Genomic DNA, 16,327 nt, shown 5'->3' on the forward strand with positions numbered 1-16,327 from the left:
CACTGCATATTGCATAAGTTTATGTTTATGTATATCATACGTATATTGAAACGTATTTATCCTTACGTATGTATACTATATGTTTATTTATGAGTGTGTGTATGTACTTTTCTAACATGTATGAGAGTGAGAGAGAGAGGTGTATACATTTTGCAATTACTTAAATAATAAAAAAAAATGTTAAAACAGTGTTAAAACAAACTCTATAAAAAAGGCTGGCTTGATGGGTTAAAAGGACCTTAATTAAACATGTACCATTAAACCTGTTCAAAAGTTCTTGAAAAATTCCATACGAAAACCAGAAACGTGGCCCATATCCTTATAAATGGTAAACAAAGTCTTATCCAAAAGTTCAGAGATTATCTACAACTTGCAACAGTCAATTATAAAGAGCAACCGTTCGTGCATATGCAATTCATTCCTGATGGGTCATTCATAGCTGCAGAAGAGTAGCTCTCTGCTTGAGAAAATTCAGACATATAAAGCGGAGAGCTCAGATCCAAGCGTTGCAAAAACCTTCAATTTACGCCGACGATATTTTGTTACTACCTTAGGTATTTATGTCGATCGTGTAGTTTGAGCTTTCTCTGGTCATATATAACTTTTTTGATACTTCTTTTACCTTTTAACGGTCCGAAAAAGTCCTGCAAATAGTTTTGTAATGTTGGTTTAAAAGAGTACCATTTCTTCGTCCGTAACCACAAAAAGTCTTTTGATAGCGTTGAAAGATAAGTAAATTATCAGGAAATGAAGTTAAATGTATGATTATCAAAAACTATTAAATACCGTTTTAAAGCCAGGGAAAGTATAAAATACAAGAAAAAGTACCCGAAGTGAGCGACAGAAAAAAACATTGGCGTAAATGTAAGGGTTTTAGAGAGCTACTGTTCTGCAGCTAGGTCATTCAGTGATATCTAGAGATAACATTTCATATATTTTTATTTTAAATCTTTAATTAAATATCCAATGTATATTTCTACGTGAAATGACACAGCAGTAGTTTGTATTCACAGATAATACCGTGCAACTGCAGATAATTTAGAGATCACAATCCAATATGGCGGACAGAAAGTCGGATCGTCAGGTGGGGATCATAGGAAGGTCAGTCAGAAGACTGGGTTTATTAATTTTCTCAATTCTATATTCATGGTGTCTTATAAATAAAATTGTAAATAAAGAAAAGCAAACAAGTTATTATAACAAATGTCGATAAACTTTTCAATAAAAAGAAGTCCCGTGCTTTATTAACTGCTACATAAATTAAAAAAAAACAAACATTGGTATTGTAAACTAAATAAAATAAAAAAAAAACAATCTGTATTGATGAACAATTCCAGAATATAATTTATTTGCTACTCGAGAACTTCCTCTAAGAATGATCACATTTTAAATTACGGCGAGACATGCTACTCACTAATAAGTTGATGTTACAGGGATTGCATAGGGCTTACAGCGGTGTGACCGTTAAACAGGGGATGCTTACTCCTCCTAGCTACCTGATTCCATTTGTGGATTTTCCAGGTGTCCAATTTTATGCCCTCTTCAAATATCTGTATTATTTATAGAATTTTTTTTTCGGTCAATGTACGTTATCTTTACATTTAACATAGAAATGCTTTCATTTGACGAAATCTTGTTTTAGAGGAAAAAAAGTTTTCTAAAATTAGAAGAATCTCAACATGCTCGAAAATATCAACAGCGCTAGGGTTACTCACGAAATCTGCGCTTCAATCAAAGAGACATGAGAAAACTTGAATTAAAGAAATTTGAAAGTTAAAATATATAAATTTTTAATAAATATGAACATAATGAACCCCAAGGTAGCATACTTTACAAACACTCTCATTAATCAGGTTTAAATCTAAAACAATACAATCTAATAAAAATTAGATCTTTCATCCTCTCTAACTACATGTAGATAGCCATCTAGTTGGAGCGGACCAAAGATATAATTCTCATTAGATGGGTAACAGAATACCTTCTTAGTAACAGATCTTTCTGCTATTAGTTTGCAATTGCAATTTTCTAAGATTTGATCATTACATAGTGCTAAAATCAAACCCCTTCTTGTAGAAGATCTTAATTTTTAAAATGCATAACTCAGACAAATTGAATATTTATTATAAATAATTTTAGTGGTTTAATAGGGCATAGCTTTGCTATGCTTTATGCTGCAGCTGGATATCGAGTGCGCATGTACGATATAAAACCTGAACAGATCCAGCACGCTTTATTCATCATTGACGACCAACTTCAGCATCTAGCTAAAAATGGATTATTGCGAGGAAAATTGACAATCAAAGAGCAAAGATCATTAATCACAGAAACGAACGACTTTACCGAGTGTGTCAAGGACGCCTTCTTTATACAAGTAAACACATGTACTTACAGTTGTTTGTACGCAGTAATATGGTAATCCCGAACAGGACCATGTATTTCATTATCGCACAATTGCACAAATGAGGTTTGCATGAGCTAGTGACATGATTATACATTAATGATAACTGATACGATTGCGTGTTGTAGCAATAACGCGTTAACGCTGTAAAATGATTGTGGTAAGGCAATGATTCAGTAAGGAACGTGCGTTTACTTACAGTCCCTGATCGAAACGTTCTACTTTCCCATTTTTCCGTTCGCTCACCGTTCGTTCAGCATACGTTCACTGTTCGCTCTAGATCTCCGTTCACTGTTTTGCGTTCATCGTTTACAAAACGTTCACCGTTCGCTCTTCGTTCGGTCTACCTTGCTTTCACCTTGCGTTCAGCGTTCACTTACCGTTCAGTCTTTATTGTCATTTGGAACTCCGAGGTGAAAGGACTTATCTTTTTGATGGTAGGGATTTGCACATTTTTTTAATTTCATAGCTAAGATATCCTATTTGAAGAATTATTATTTCATGGGAAAACTTTTCTACAATATTAATACTTTTATAATTATAACTTAGTTGTTACTTCATACATGATATTTCTCTGGAAAATAAATGTTGTTATAAGCACATTACGTACTTACATGTATGTAGAACGGTACTTCAAGCACGACAACATTTTGTTGTTATGTAAAAGACGACAAATCGGTAATGGATGGATAATAATATAAATCTTTTAATTTACCAATAACGGCAACTATTAAAATTATATTTCTAACACTTTTTTTTAAATGCTTGAAAACATGTTGGAACTAGTTCTGAGAATTATGAACAGTATTGCAGATATTTAGTTAAGGGAAGGATATGGAGATAATAAACAGTATCCATTATCAAAGTCCATAAAACAATACAAAATAGGAGAAGAGTAACCACGGACCTCCGAAACATCAGAGGTGGGATCAGGTGCCATGGGGGTAGTGAGCATCCCCTACTGACCGGTCACACCCGCCGTGTGCTCCTTGTCATGATTGAGAAATAACGGTAAAAACTGTCGTCAATTCAGTGTGTAAATAATGGACTAAAAATAAGTATGAAAGACGTCAGTCAGCATTTGACTCAATGATAAATTGTATTTGTTGACAAGGTCATTGTATCGACCATAGAACTTACGAAATAACGACTTTAAACGAGACTGCTGATATTCTCGTTTCATCAACTCAATTAACAATAATTTACCTCGTTTTCGAAATTGTTCATACATAGAGCATGTCTTGCGTATCGAATCAACTAAGATATATACACTCTGTACGCAGGTAATGAAGGTATATTTCTGCATTAGTAAATTAAGAAAGTTGGCTATAAAAAGTTAAAGTCATAACGTTTATCATATATCTTGGTTGTTAGATTAACTTTAACGTCTTTTTCAAGTTAAATATCTAAGTATGAAACATATGTGTCAGTCTCTGTGGTAACTTTTATTTCAAGCTCACCAAGATATATAGTATCGACGTAGGAATGGAAATAACCATTGTTAATTGTCAATACATCGTCGAAATATCTAAATGTCGAGTTGAAGGCTACAGCAAGTGTTTTCTTCTTTTCACGCATAAGATTTGGCACAAATTCTGCTTCATATGAATATAAAAATAGGTCTGCTAATAACGGAGCGCAATTGGAATAGATTGTTGGAATACCTGGTCTCCAAATAACTACAAAGATATTGTCAACCAGAAACTCAAGCATCTTTTTATGTCAACTTCAGAGTACTTGTGTATGCAATCAGAATGAATTTTAACAACATAATTTTTCAAATGACCAAAGATCAGGTAAGTAAATTTACAAGTTCCAGTTTTATTGAAAAAGCAGCTGTCAGTGATATCAAAAAGCCTGGACGTTAATTTATCGTGGGTAATGGTTGTGTATAAAGTTAAAAGTCGTAAGTTTTTAAGCTGCTGAATTTTGTTAAATCTCGTGATTTCAAATTGTCAAAAAGTTCTTTGGAATTCTTGAGCATCCACATCTGATTCACACAACTTCCTGAAAATATTAATCCCCAACACCGAAATCGATTTCTTAGGTAGTATTTTCAGTATATTTCAATTAATTCAGTCTTAAAACAAACATCAAAACAGTCATCAAATTATAGTATTTCAAAATATACAAGTGCCGACAATGTTATTTTAAATTGGCAGAATTTCAAAATGTATAATTCCAATTTCATTTTAATACTTTTTTTCTACAGAAATGTGGAATTCAGGGGTTTGATTTTGAAAATTTAATCTATTAAAATATTTTGAATGCCTATTTCCATCATCTTGTCCGAGTATATTCACGGTCGGGACATGAAGAAGTTTGCTAAAATAATCGTCATAAAAAAACACATGAATATATAATATTTTGTATTAAAATGAAATACGAATGTATTTTTGGAATACGTCAACAGACATTTGTAAATCCGTTATTTGACTCGGAATCGCCTTGGCACGGAAATATGATTATTACAACCGTGGTAAAACGTAATTAATTCATACTATAAGTAGTAGTTTTATCTTCTAAAGTCCACATTATTTCATTAATTCAAAGAATAAGCATTTTTACTATGTAAGTAGATAAATTTAATATTCATACTACATGCATTTCATTCCAGTACACATGTTTTACGGCAATAAAAATCGTGATATTAAAATATTGGTTTAAAACATAATAAGTATGTACAGAAAAAATTGCTTTTATTATTTAGTTATATATCTATTGTTATTTATATTTTAGCACATGAAATTAGAATAGAATTAAAGAATAATTTTTATGCAAGGAAAAGAGGAAAAGAATCATTCCGAATAAATCGTTTATCTTACGTTCACCGTTAACTTTGCGCTCCGTTCGCGTCCTGCGTTCACTTACTGTTCACCGTTCACACATCGTTAACCAAGTTGCGTCCAGCGTTTGCACATCGTTCATTCACCGTTCTGCGTTCGTTCACCTTTCGTTCAACCTTCATTCACTATTCAGGTGGGAAAGTAGAACGTTTCAGGGACTGTACGATGAAGTCATGTCTGCTTTCGCATCCTCATCATAGCGCTATTGCTCCGTTGCAACATTGACGCACCTTTGCGTAACTATCAATGTGCTATATTGAACAACATGGCCCAGTTCATATTTCAAAGGAATCAGAAAAGTACTGCTATTATGAGGTTAACATATATGACAGTAAACATGGAGATACATGTTTATTTTTGTTTTATCTATTTCATGTAATTTTTTTCGTAAGATAGAAAAATATTGTATTATTGGTCCGTAGGCCACATTGATGAGAGAAACCACCTCGAAGAAAGTTTTATCAATGAAATTTGATTGTGAATGACTTGATAATGGAAAACGGTTTACATTGGAAATATAAAGGAAGAAATGTTTCATTATTTCAGTATTTTAAATGCTTGATGTTCTAAAAATATTGAAATTTATCTAACCTAATAAGTATTAATCATTTGGCAGGAATGTGTTAACGAGGGACTGGAGTTGAAGCGGGAGGTCCACTCTCAGATCGACTCCATCTGTAGAAAGGACGCCATTATCTCAAGCTCCACTAGTACATTGGTCCCGTCTCTTATTTCTGAGGGTCTCACCAACAAAAACAGATTCATCGTCTGTCATCCGGTAATTCTTATATTTAGAATCATATGCTAGTACTACTCTTCAAATTCGGTAATTATTTAGAGTAAGATTCTGTTTTTTAGACGAATCCTCCATTTTACGCCCCTTTGGTTGAGGTGATACCAGCTCCGTGGACAGACCCAGAGGTGGTATTTACAACCAAGGAACTGATGACAGAGATTGGACAGGTTCCCGTTCTGGTGAAGAAGGAGATGGAGATTGACGGATTTGTCTTCAATAGGATTCAATACGCAATCGTTGGGGAATGCTGGAGACTGTATGAGGTTATCTTAACACGTGCACGTTCATCTGGATTCATTTCATAACAACAGTACTTGGATTGATTTTTGGGAGTTGAACTATGTTCAGATTCCCTAGGCTGTCAAGCGGTTTCTAGCGCAGTAATTTTACAATGAATTAAATAGCGGTTGTCGTGGTGTTTCTGTGTCGCCCAATTTACTCCCCTGTGATATTCAATACAAACTCGTACTAGTCTATATAAACTCGAAGAAACTTCCGCAATAAAAATAGTCCATCTCATTTTTCTGAATTAATCTAATTTTCACAAATGATTTGAAAGTAAATGAAATAGAATTTTATTAAACTTAATTTGAATAGGATGTTTTTGTCATCTTTCTTGAGAAATGACACATAAATTTTGATTTCCGTATGAAAAAAAGTCCCAGTTTTCCGACTTTTATCATTCGGCATTCCTCGGCTGACTCCACTACGCTTCATTACAAAAAGTGCTAGGTCATCCAAGGAGCAACAACTGGTCTTACTGGTTTGACAATGACGCGATTGTCTAAATATAGAGACGTAAACAAAGATGTAAGGAAAGGAACGCTAAGGTTTAACCAAACTTCTTTCAATTTGTTTCAGCAATAAAGAGACAGAACAACGTTTCTTTAAAAAAAAACACTGCGGAAAATATTTATTTGCTCTGACAAGTAAAATGATCTGTTAGACTGGAAAATTTTTGTCAGACCAGATACATGCAACTTTGGTAAAGGGAAAAAATAATAGCATTAAAGTTTGTTGATATTCGATCACACAATTTCAAATGACATTAATTTTGCATCATTAATTTCATGAATTTATCAGCATTCAGTTGGTCACGTGTACAACACCAAATCTGAACTTGAAAAATGTGTGTGTATTTGTATTGCAGTATTACCTTATAAAATGTATCATTTGATTTTATTATATAATTAAAACAGTTAAGATTAATGAATACATGCGTATGCACAGACACAATGGTCTGATAATCCCAATGATCGATATGTGAGAAAGATCGTTCCTCATGATTACAACTATTTTTTTCTTGTAGTAGCTCGTTAAACTATGTCTGATTTTTAATTACATTTGAATCAAATCAAAATCACAAACTTTAAGTCTCACTCGCGTGGCGCAGTTGTAAAAATAGTTTGCTCTAAAGATTCCACTTAATGTGTTAATTGATCCTTACGTCGCAAGTTCGAATCCTGTGTGATGCATTTGGAGATAAACTCTGTTGATGAGACAATATAAACCGAAATCCCATGTCGCAGTATGTGCTTGCACAAAATGATCCCTCACTACTCAATGCTTTTGAGAGCCGTGTATAGATAAAAAATTGTAGACTTACTTGTAGCTGTAGCTAAGTGTTTCAATATGATTGAAAAATTATCGAACGTAAAAAAAAAACAAAATGTAAAGTATTTAGACATACTTACTTCTACGTATATAGATATTACTTGAAATGAAATTTAAAATTATGGAATAACAAAACTTGATTATTAAGTTATAAAGAGAGATACATTTGATAAAATAGATAAGCATGGAGTTCTATAAAAATTAATTATTGTGTCCGAAAAGAAACATTCATACCCAAAAGAGAATAGCAAATACTTGTTTTAATCAGAGGAAGAAAAATGACAATCTAGTGTCTGGTGATGGTAACTTCGAATATAAAGAGTGTTTGTTTGTTTGTTTCTTGGGACCAAATATCTTGTACATTTTCTAAACAGAGTAGGGGGTATTTTGATTCAAATGTTTCAGAAATATAAGGGTAGTGTTTAAGTTTTAGTAATAAATGGTACTGAAAGAAGTTTAAAACCTAACAGAAAAAATAGTACTTTCGAGTTTGAAAAAAAATTTTTTTGGTGATGGGGGTTGTTTGTTTGGTTTGGTCAAATTGTTGAGGTAAGAATTAGAAAGAATTAATCCAGAACTAAACTTCACTGTTTGTGCGCAATAAATATACAGTTTTTTCAATGGATAGCACTGTAGCTCTCCGGTCTGTCAATTTTTTTTCGGAGAGCTACAATTCTGCAGCTAATTTAAGAGCAGTCCCATGATCTTGGCTATTTAAATGCAATAGAAATCATTTTTAATGTTTCGTTTTGTATCTCTAACAAATCAGTTCTAGCTGACTTGAATCTGAATGCCTGAGGATGTTCCTATACTTCCTGTGAGATCTTTCACATAACAATGTTCAACTCCCATGAGTACTTTCAGTACTTTGATTTGAATTATCACTCTAAAAATAGCACTGAGAAACAATCGTTGTGATCACTAAAAGGAAATGTATTATCGGTATCCAGCAACTTTTAAGTCTGATATAACTTCATGTAAAAAGCTTCAACCTGGTATAACAACTCTTTATTTGTCTTTAGGAGGGGGTAATGAGTGCAGAAGACATTGATAAGGTGATGTCGGAGGGACTAGGACGGAGGTACGCCTTCATGGGTCCCCTGGAAGTTACCTACCTTAACGCCGACGGTATTCACTTTAGAAGCAACCGAGTTTTAAGTGTACATTTTAATTTTGGTTCAGCGTTTATTGGCCGTACTATACCTTCTTATCAGTTCTCTAGACAATTCCATAGTAGAAAGTAAGTTTAGGGTTTTTTTTTCAGTCTCCTTCCTAAATAACTTACAACAGTAGAATACTAGTTTTGAATTGAACGTACTTTATTGTAATAAATATTTAATGGGAGTGGCATATACTTATCTCTTACTTTGACCTTTGGAATGACACATATGGAGATAACGAACAGTATTCAAGCTCAGAAGTCCATTAAACAATACAAAATAGGAGCAGAGTAAACACGGACCTCCAAAACACCAGAGGTGAGATCAGGTGCCACGGAGGAATGATACCTTATGGGCTGGACAAAATACACTGTAATGGCTAATACTGCTAAATGGCAATTTAGATAACCTATACTTCGCAAATGTACAGTTCAATTGCTTAGGAAGCAAATCATTCTGTTACATGTGCACCTCTAACTAATCCTGTAATGTGTACTTACTTATAAATACATAAATTCGTAATTTGTACTGACAAAAGTACCAAAAAAGTAAACCCTTTACATTTCTTACGTATTTAGGGTTGAACATGACTTTGGAAACAGGTAACCCGGTCTAACTCACCAAGAATTAAACGTATTTTATTGCTTTAGAAAACAGTAGATAAGACATGATATTTTATGTTAACAGATACTCTAATGAGATTAAGCTTTTCCCTTTTCCGTTCATCATAGGACTGCTCGTGTTTGGGGACCTATACCGTGAGACGTTATACAGAGTTCAGTGCTCGTTTGGTCCCCCGAAGAAAATGGAGGGACCCACTCTGGAAAAAATACACAACGAAATCGCAGCCAGAATCCCGCTGGATAAACTCTACGAGAGAAGAAAATGGCGGGACATTCGTCTTGCACACCTCCAGAAGTTAAAGAACGAACTAGACGAATCTCATTCATAGACTTTGCTTTAACTGGAAATATTTTCACTTGATGTTTAAATGTAAATGTGTCTAGAGATTGATACGAGAAGAATAAATTTATTGTTCAGCATAGTACTTTGTTTGCAATTAAAAACTTTTCCTTATTTAATGCATGTTTTTATTAGAGTTCAGAGTGCTACAATCGTAAAATACAAATGTTATGATTTTGACTCATAGTGTTACTCTAATGTAACATTTTAGATGTATTACTAGAATAAGATATTAATGGTAATCTAACAACTATGTTTTGTGATAAACGTGGTGACTTTGAAGAAAAATGAACTTCAACTTTGATGTCAAAATATTCTGTTGCAAAATTATCATGAAATTACATTGTCATAAAGTATTTCAAAGAAACAAAATAGAACGTTCACAAACTTTCGTTGTTTATATTTGCAATATTAGTACTGTTAACAAGCTCTAAATGATGCATTTCATTATTGTCGTTCTGTACAATATTGTTTTCTTAAATAATACTAAATATTTGACGGCACTAAGGTCCTTTTGAAACAATTTATAAAATACTATTTTAATATATTGATCAGGTTTTTATTATTTAAAAAAATCATAAAGACACATTTTAACAACAAAATAAAATTCTCAAATAATGCAGCTTATATTGCTTAACCTTTTCAATCGTCAAATCCCTTTCAGCATAAGAGATTTATATCTTTGAGTTTATTCAGTGTACCAGAGCATGTTCTATGTACGACCAGTTTCTAAAGCGAGGTAAGTTAGTGAGAAATAAGTTGATAAAACAAGAATATCAGCAGTCTTGTTTATTTTAACTCATCATGACCTTGTCAGCAAATACAATTTATCATCTAATCAAAAACTGAGAGACGTTTTTCATAATTGTTACACCATTCTTTACCAACTGAATAGTCGATGTATTTTCCATTATTTCCCCATCATGACAAGGAGCACATGGCGGGTGTGACCGGTCGGCAGGGGATGCTCACTTCTCCATGGCACCTGATCAGACCTCTGATGTTTCGGAGGTCCATGTTGGCTCTGCTCCAATTTTGTATTGTTTTATTGACTTTGATATTGAATACTGTTTGTTATCTCATACTTTTCTTTTTATAAATTATATTTTCATATTTTTATATATATTTTTATTAAGTTGTTACAGCAATTTTAGATGCAAAAATTTTAACATCAATTAATAAATATTTCACTCTAAACTATTTTGAAAAACGGTGACTCCTTTCGATGGAAAGATAATTCTTGTAGTTGGATGCATTTTTTTAATTTTACAAACACAGGAAATAACTTGATAGTCTGATTTAAAAAGCAATGCTTCATTATGTCTTCTACATGTACATGTGAATTTAATAGGTATGATAGTAAATTTTTTTCATATAAATCCCCAGTTTCTAATTTTATGGTGAGATAAAAAAACATTGAGCATTCTATTCACCGTGTTAACTTTTTACACACCATAAACAGGCATAATATTCATTTCTGAAAGAGTAAGCAACGCCCCATACTTCAAACTTTTTTTTTCATTTAAGTCTAGTCTTATAAAGTATCTTTAAAAATGGTGAAATTTGGAGGGATATTTCATCTTAAACTGTTCATAAGTTCACATCGATTGGAGACCTTTTTTTTAAAAAATAACATTGGCCTACCATTTCTACATTTACCTGATCAATGCATATGTCTTGCACACGGTGACAGATCGACAGGGAATGCTTTCTCCTCTTAAGCACCTGATCCCTACTGTCCAGGGTCTCTGTATATGTCATGTTCTTTGTTTTGTACTTAGTCCTGTTTTTAGATCGAGAACTGTACGCGATATCTTCATCATTTTCTTTTATCTATGGCTGAAGCTACTCTTTGATTTGTAAGAACACTCTTGAGGCTTATATGCATTACATATACTGTATACACTCTGAAAGGGAAGAATATAACTTAAAACATCTGAAGGAGTTTAAGGGGAGATATCAGGATATCAGTTACCAGGGTCAGTGTAAGATTTAGCTGCTATTGTGTTCAACTTCTCCAGACAAATATGAAAATGATTTGTAAAATATAAAACAAAAAAGTCGACATCACTAATATACTATACCACTTCCAATATCTTTGAAAAATTCACTTTGCGACATGACTATCAAATAGTTTTGAATCTTTATTTCATAAACACTAGTATACATGGATACGAGGGGTGATCAAAAAGTTCGCGAACTAATTGAATAACTTCCAAATAGGAAATGATACAGGGTTTCTGAGTATTGAAAATGTTTCAAAGTAGTCCTCTCCAATTTTAATACATATTCGCTTAACTTTACACCTTTCATTTCTCGAATTCGACTGAATCAATCATTTTTCGTCACAAGTGATCTGCCTTATGACGTCATTTTCACATTGTGACGTCACAAACACGAGGGAAAACGTTCCATTACATATGCTATTTAAAGAACATGTGACTTTATGTGTGCCAAATTTCATTTTGATCTGAGTTGTGATTTTGTAAATATAGAGATAGTTTGCGAACTTTTTGATCACCCCTCGTACTATACGTGAATACTTCCCTCTTTAACTTTTATTTTGCTTCTTTAATAGTTGTTTTTATAAATGTATACACATTACACATTATTATACAGATATTATTATACAGATGGATGTTTATCACATACTGGTTTCAAAGTTTGACAATTAATGGGTGAAATATTATCCTTATAAGGTATTTTATCGATCTAAAACCGCGTGTTGTATCTTTTCTAAGTGTAGGAATGAATATATTTTTTTTCTTTGCTAGTATATTTATTTTTATCCATTAACTCTGTCACTCGAAGGCTTCTCCCTTTGTGTCCTCTGAAGCCGACCCTTTACTTGCACTCATCCCCTCGTTAAATTCACCGTTACTTTCCTTATCATTTCTTGTAGGACCACTAACTGAATAATTTTCTTGTGGAAATTGCTTGTTTGAGCCATCATTGCTATGAGATGCTCTGTCATTGTTATTTGGTGATTTCTTCTTATTTCCAAAAGAAATTAATGCCGGGTTTGAGTTTGAATCATTTCTAAATGTTGGGGATATTTTTTGGACTACATCTAAATCATCTTTTGCAGTAATATCCTGTGTTCTAGGATGTCTATTTTCATATGGCAAAAATGAAAGAGATTTTGATAGAAAATCTGATGAAGCACTTGTAAGATGACTTGATATCGAGCCTGGAAAGGTATGTACCTTATTAACATGTGAAGCAGGTTTTTGTTCAGGTATATATCTTTTCGCACGCATTTCCTCGTTCACTTCCCGATTTCCTTCCTTATCAGTGTCTATAGGACCAATATTTGTTTTATGTTCTTGTGAAATTTGCCTGTGTGTGTCATCATTTCTTGGAGATGCTCTTCCATTGTTTTTTGAAGATTTCTTCTTATTTCCAAAAGAAATGAGTGCCGAGTTTGAGTTTGAAGCCCCATATAAGTCATAATTATAATTGCTAAATGTTGGGGACATTTTTTTGACAAAATCTAAATCATCTTTGGCAGAAATATCCTGTGTCCTAGGCTGTCTAATTCCATATGGCAATGAAAGAGACTTTGATAGAAAATCTGATTTAGCTCTTGTACGATGACTTGATATCGAACCTGGAAAATAATGTGCCTTATTATCTTGTAAAACGGATTTTTGTTCAGGTATATATCTTTTTGCACGCATTCCCTCGTTCACTTCCCGATTACCTTCCTTATCAGTGTTTATAGGACCTTTATTTGTTTTATTTTCTTGTGAAAATTGCCCGTTTGTGTCATCATTATTAGGGGAGGTGCTTTCATTGCTTTTCGGCGTTTCCCTCTGATATCCTTGAGGACCGAGTGCCGGCATTGAGTTCGGACCCCGAGATAATCCATGATCATTATATTTAAATGTTGTGGATCTATTCTTATTTTTGTTTACATCTAAATCGTTTTCCGCATTTATACCCGATGTGTTAGGATGGATATTCAAGTTTGACATATTTCTCTGAACAGATTCGTCACCGTTTCTGTTTTTTCCCTTTCCCTTGATTTGATTCTCTTCACCTTGTTTTCCTGTAGAAGATTTATTGTCATTGCATGTGTTTTTGTTCTTGGAGTCTTCCCTTCGTTCTTTACAAGTTTCTTCAGTCGAATGCTTTGGTGGAGTTTTAGTGTTAGTAGAAAGATCTTCATTAGGGACAGATTGAGATAGGAGATTTGTTTGAGCAGTATTTTGATGACTTGGTATCTGACCTGGAATAGGATATGTATTTTCCCGTAAAGCAGGTTTCTGTTCAGATATGTTTCTGTTGCTTGAATTGGTTTGATAGTTGATATTTTGTTGACCACTTTTCTTAATGGACGTACCTTTCGAAGATGATTGCAAATTTCTTGGATCAGAATTAGGTTTATGATTTCGTTTTTTTAAACGACGAACATTTTCATTATCGTTATTTTCTTTTGGTGCATCTACGCCTTCTTGTTGACTTAGTTTTTCTACTTGGGTGTTTTTCTCTTGCGATTTATTTCTAAGTATTTCATGGGTTTGTGTATTCATTTCTACCGGTTTGTTTTCTTCAGTGTTATATACGTTCCTTCTTGTTGAATCTTTGTCTGTGTTAAGGGATATATCGCTATACCGTGAAGTCATTTCGGATTCTGTATTCTTGAATAAAATATAAGGAATTGATGGACATTGGGGCACTTCTTTTCTACACAGACACACTACTATGAATGCTGTAGCTAGTACTAATAATATGACTAATATCGAAACTGTTGGTATTAACAAATTTTCTGAAACAAAAAATAATATGTATGTCATAAAGCTACAATTTATTTTGTTTCCGTTTAAAATTTAATGAGATTTCATTGTTGTGATATTATGAAGACGTGACAAAATTTTGAAATTTATCAATATAAGATGCCTGATATTTTTATTTCTTAATTTGCGAAAGGGATATCGTAAATATATGTACAGAAGTTGTATTTTTGTATTTACCCAAGGGGCTGGAAGATTTGTTTTGCAGATTCCCGGAAGCTGTCGTCTTTGTGCTTATTTCTGTAAGGTAATTTATTTATAAGTATGACCATAGAAAAGAGTAACGAGTGTTAATTGTTTTTAACCTTCAATAAAAATAGAGAAAATTTAAAGTGAAATGCATGAAGTTACAATTTCGTACCCGTTTTAGCATTAATTTTGGAAGTCGAGGTTCTTATCTCACGACCTGAAAAAACAAAAAAAAAAAAATAATAAAAAACAAAACAAAACAAAACAAAACAAAAAACAAACAAATTATAAATGGCATGGATTGGCCAACCGTTTTCATGGTTTATTATCTTGGTATTTGAATTAATTATAAACAACCTACTGCTGGAAAATTTTACATCCACCACATCTTCTGTTGTTTTTTCTATGCCAGACTGTAATTTGTAGGAAAATTGAAACAGTACGCTAGTATCCATCACAAAATCAAAATCGGCGTTGAATAGACTGTTTGAAACAAGCATTACACTCTGATGTGATAGACAATTTCCTGAATGTCCCGCGTTAAATTCAATTACAGGAACTCTTCGTTGAAAGACATTAAAATGTTGATCTCCCTGAAATATGGTAAAGCTATTTCAAGTTGTCAATGAAGGAAAATGTTTACATTAACATTTTTTAACCTTTTGATCACAGGTAACATTCCAAATTTACTTTATGAAATGCATAAACACAAAAATCAGAGTTGTTAACGTCTCCTGCATTTGAAACTTTAATAATAAAACAACATAAAGACCCGAATAACAATAAAGTACTGTATACCTTTATTCGGTACAACATGGTGGCATTGCGAGGTTTGGGATACAAGCATACTGCTGTTGCGTTCAGCGTAACACCATCATCAGGTATAGACACTCCGGATATGGGCGGATTAGTAAATCTAAAATCTTTTGGAATACCTGAAATAATTTTGAAAGTTAAAATAAAACATCAAATATTTTTTGAAAAAAACTTCATAGATTTCTTGTTTGCCACGTACTTGTAACTGTGAAATTCATTGATGATGCCAGCCCATTAACATTACAATACCATCTTCCGTCATCCTCATAATAACTGGCTGCAGAGATAACAAACGAGGAGTACCGATTGTTAATAAAAGCCTCGTATCTCTGGTGATTAGGGAACTCACAGTAACCCGGATAATTACACACACTGATGTTGTGGTCACGGTTATTGTACCATACAACGTGTGCTGTGGAATTTTCTATGTGAAAGTCACACTGCATTATTCCTTCTGTTCCCTCTGTTGCGTATTTGGAAATTGTAAGCAAAGCCTGGCATTTCATTTGAATACCTATAGTATAATTGAAAAAAATCCTAGTATAATAATGATATTGTGAATCGATTTTGATAATCAAAGATCTGTTTGTGATTCAGTCACATTAATTTTAATTTTTAATAAGTTATTGACTAAAAAAGACGAAACAAGAATAGCTAAGTTCCCAGTTAAAGTCAGTTCTATTTTCGATACAATTACCTTCTTAGCAAATACAATCTCTATCATATGAGGGTTGTTTAATAAAAAAATG

General features: G+C 33.1%; 2 protein-coding genes across 8 annotated transcripts; one reads left to right on the forward strand and one right to left on the reverse strand.

Moving 5' to 3' along the window:
• Positions 1 to 433: 433 nt before the first annotated feature.
• LOC134236494 (lambda-crystallin-like) lies at positions 434 to 9,873 on the forward strand. 7 transcript variants are annotated; one of them, XM_062718675.1, is made up of 7 exons: positions 434 to 554; positions 1,014 to 1,101; positions 2,137 to 2,371; positions 5,861 to 6,022; positions 6,103 to 6,303; positions 8,677 to 8,782; positions 9,546 to 9,873. In XM_062718675.1, exons 2-7 carry the CDS (start codon positions 1,058 to 1,060, stop codon positions 9,764 to 9,766), a joined length of 969 nt encoding a protein of 322 aa, XP_062574659.1. In that variant the 5' UTR covers positions 434 to 554; positions 1,014 to 1,057; the 3' UTR covers positions 9,767 to 9,873. The 7 variants fall into 7 exon arrangements, with proteins under 7 accessions (XP_062574659.1, XP_062574660.1, XP_062574658.1 ...); XM_062718676.1 differs by lacking the exon at positions 434 to 554 and having other exon boundaries at positions 948 to 1,118; XM_062718674.1 differs by lacking the exon at positions 434 to 554 and having other exon boundaries at positions 948 to 1,101.
• A 2,705-nt stretch (positions 9,874 to 12,578) lies between these two features.
• Positions 12,579 to 14,405, reverse strand: LOC134236483 (probable WRKY transcription factor protein 1). The gene has a single exon (XM_062718667.1). It carries the CDS (start codon positions 14,403 to 14,405, stop codon positions 12,579 to 12,581), a length of 1,827 nt encoding a protein of 608 aa, XP_062574651.1.
• Between the last annotated feature and the right edge of the window lie 1,922 nt (positions 14,406 to 16,327).

Source organism: Saccostrea cucullata, unplaced genomic scaffold, assembly GCF_032062105.1.
Source record: "Saccostrea cucullata isolate Sc308-1 unplaced genomic scaffold, CSIRO_AGI_Scuc_v1 ctg424, whole genome shotgun sequence".
In the NCBI taxonomy this organism is placed as follows: Eukaryota; Metazoa; Mollusca; class Bivalvia; order Ostreida; family Ostreidae; genus Saccostrea; species Saccostrea cuccullata.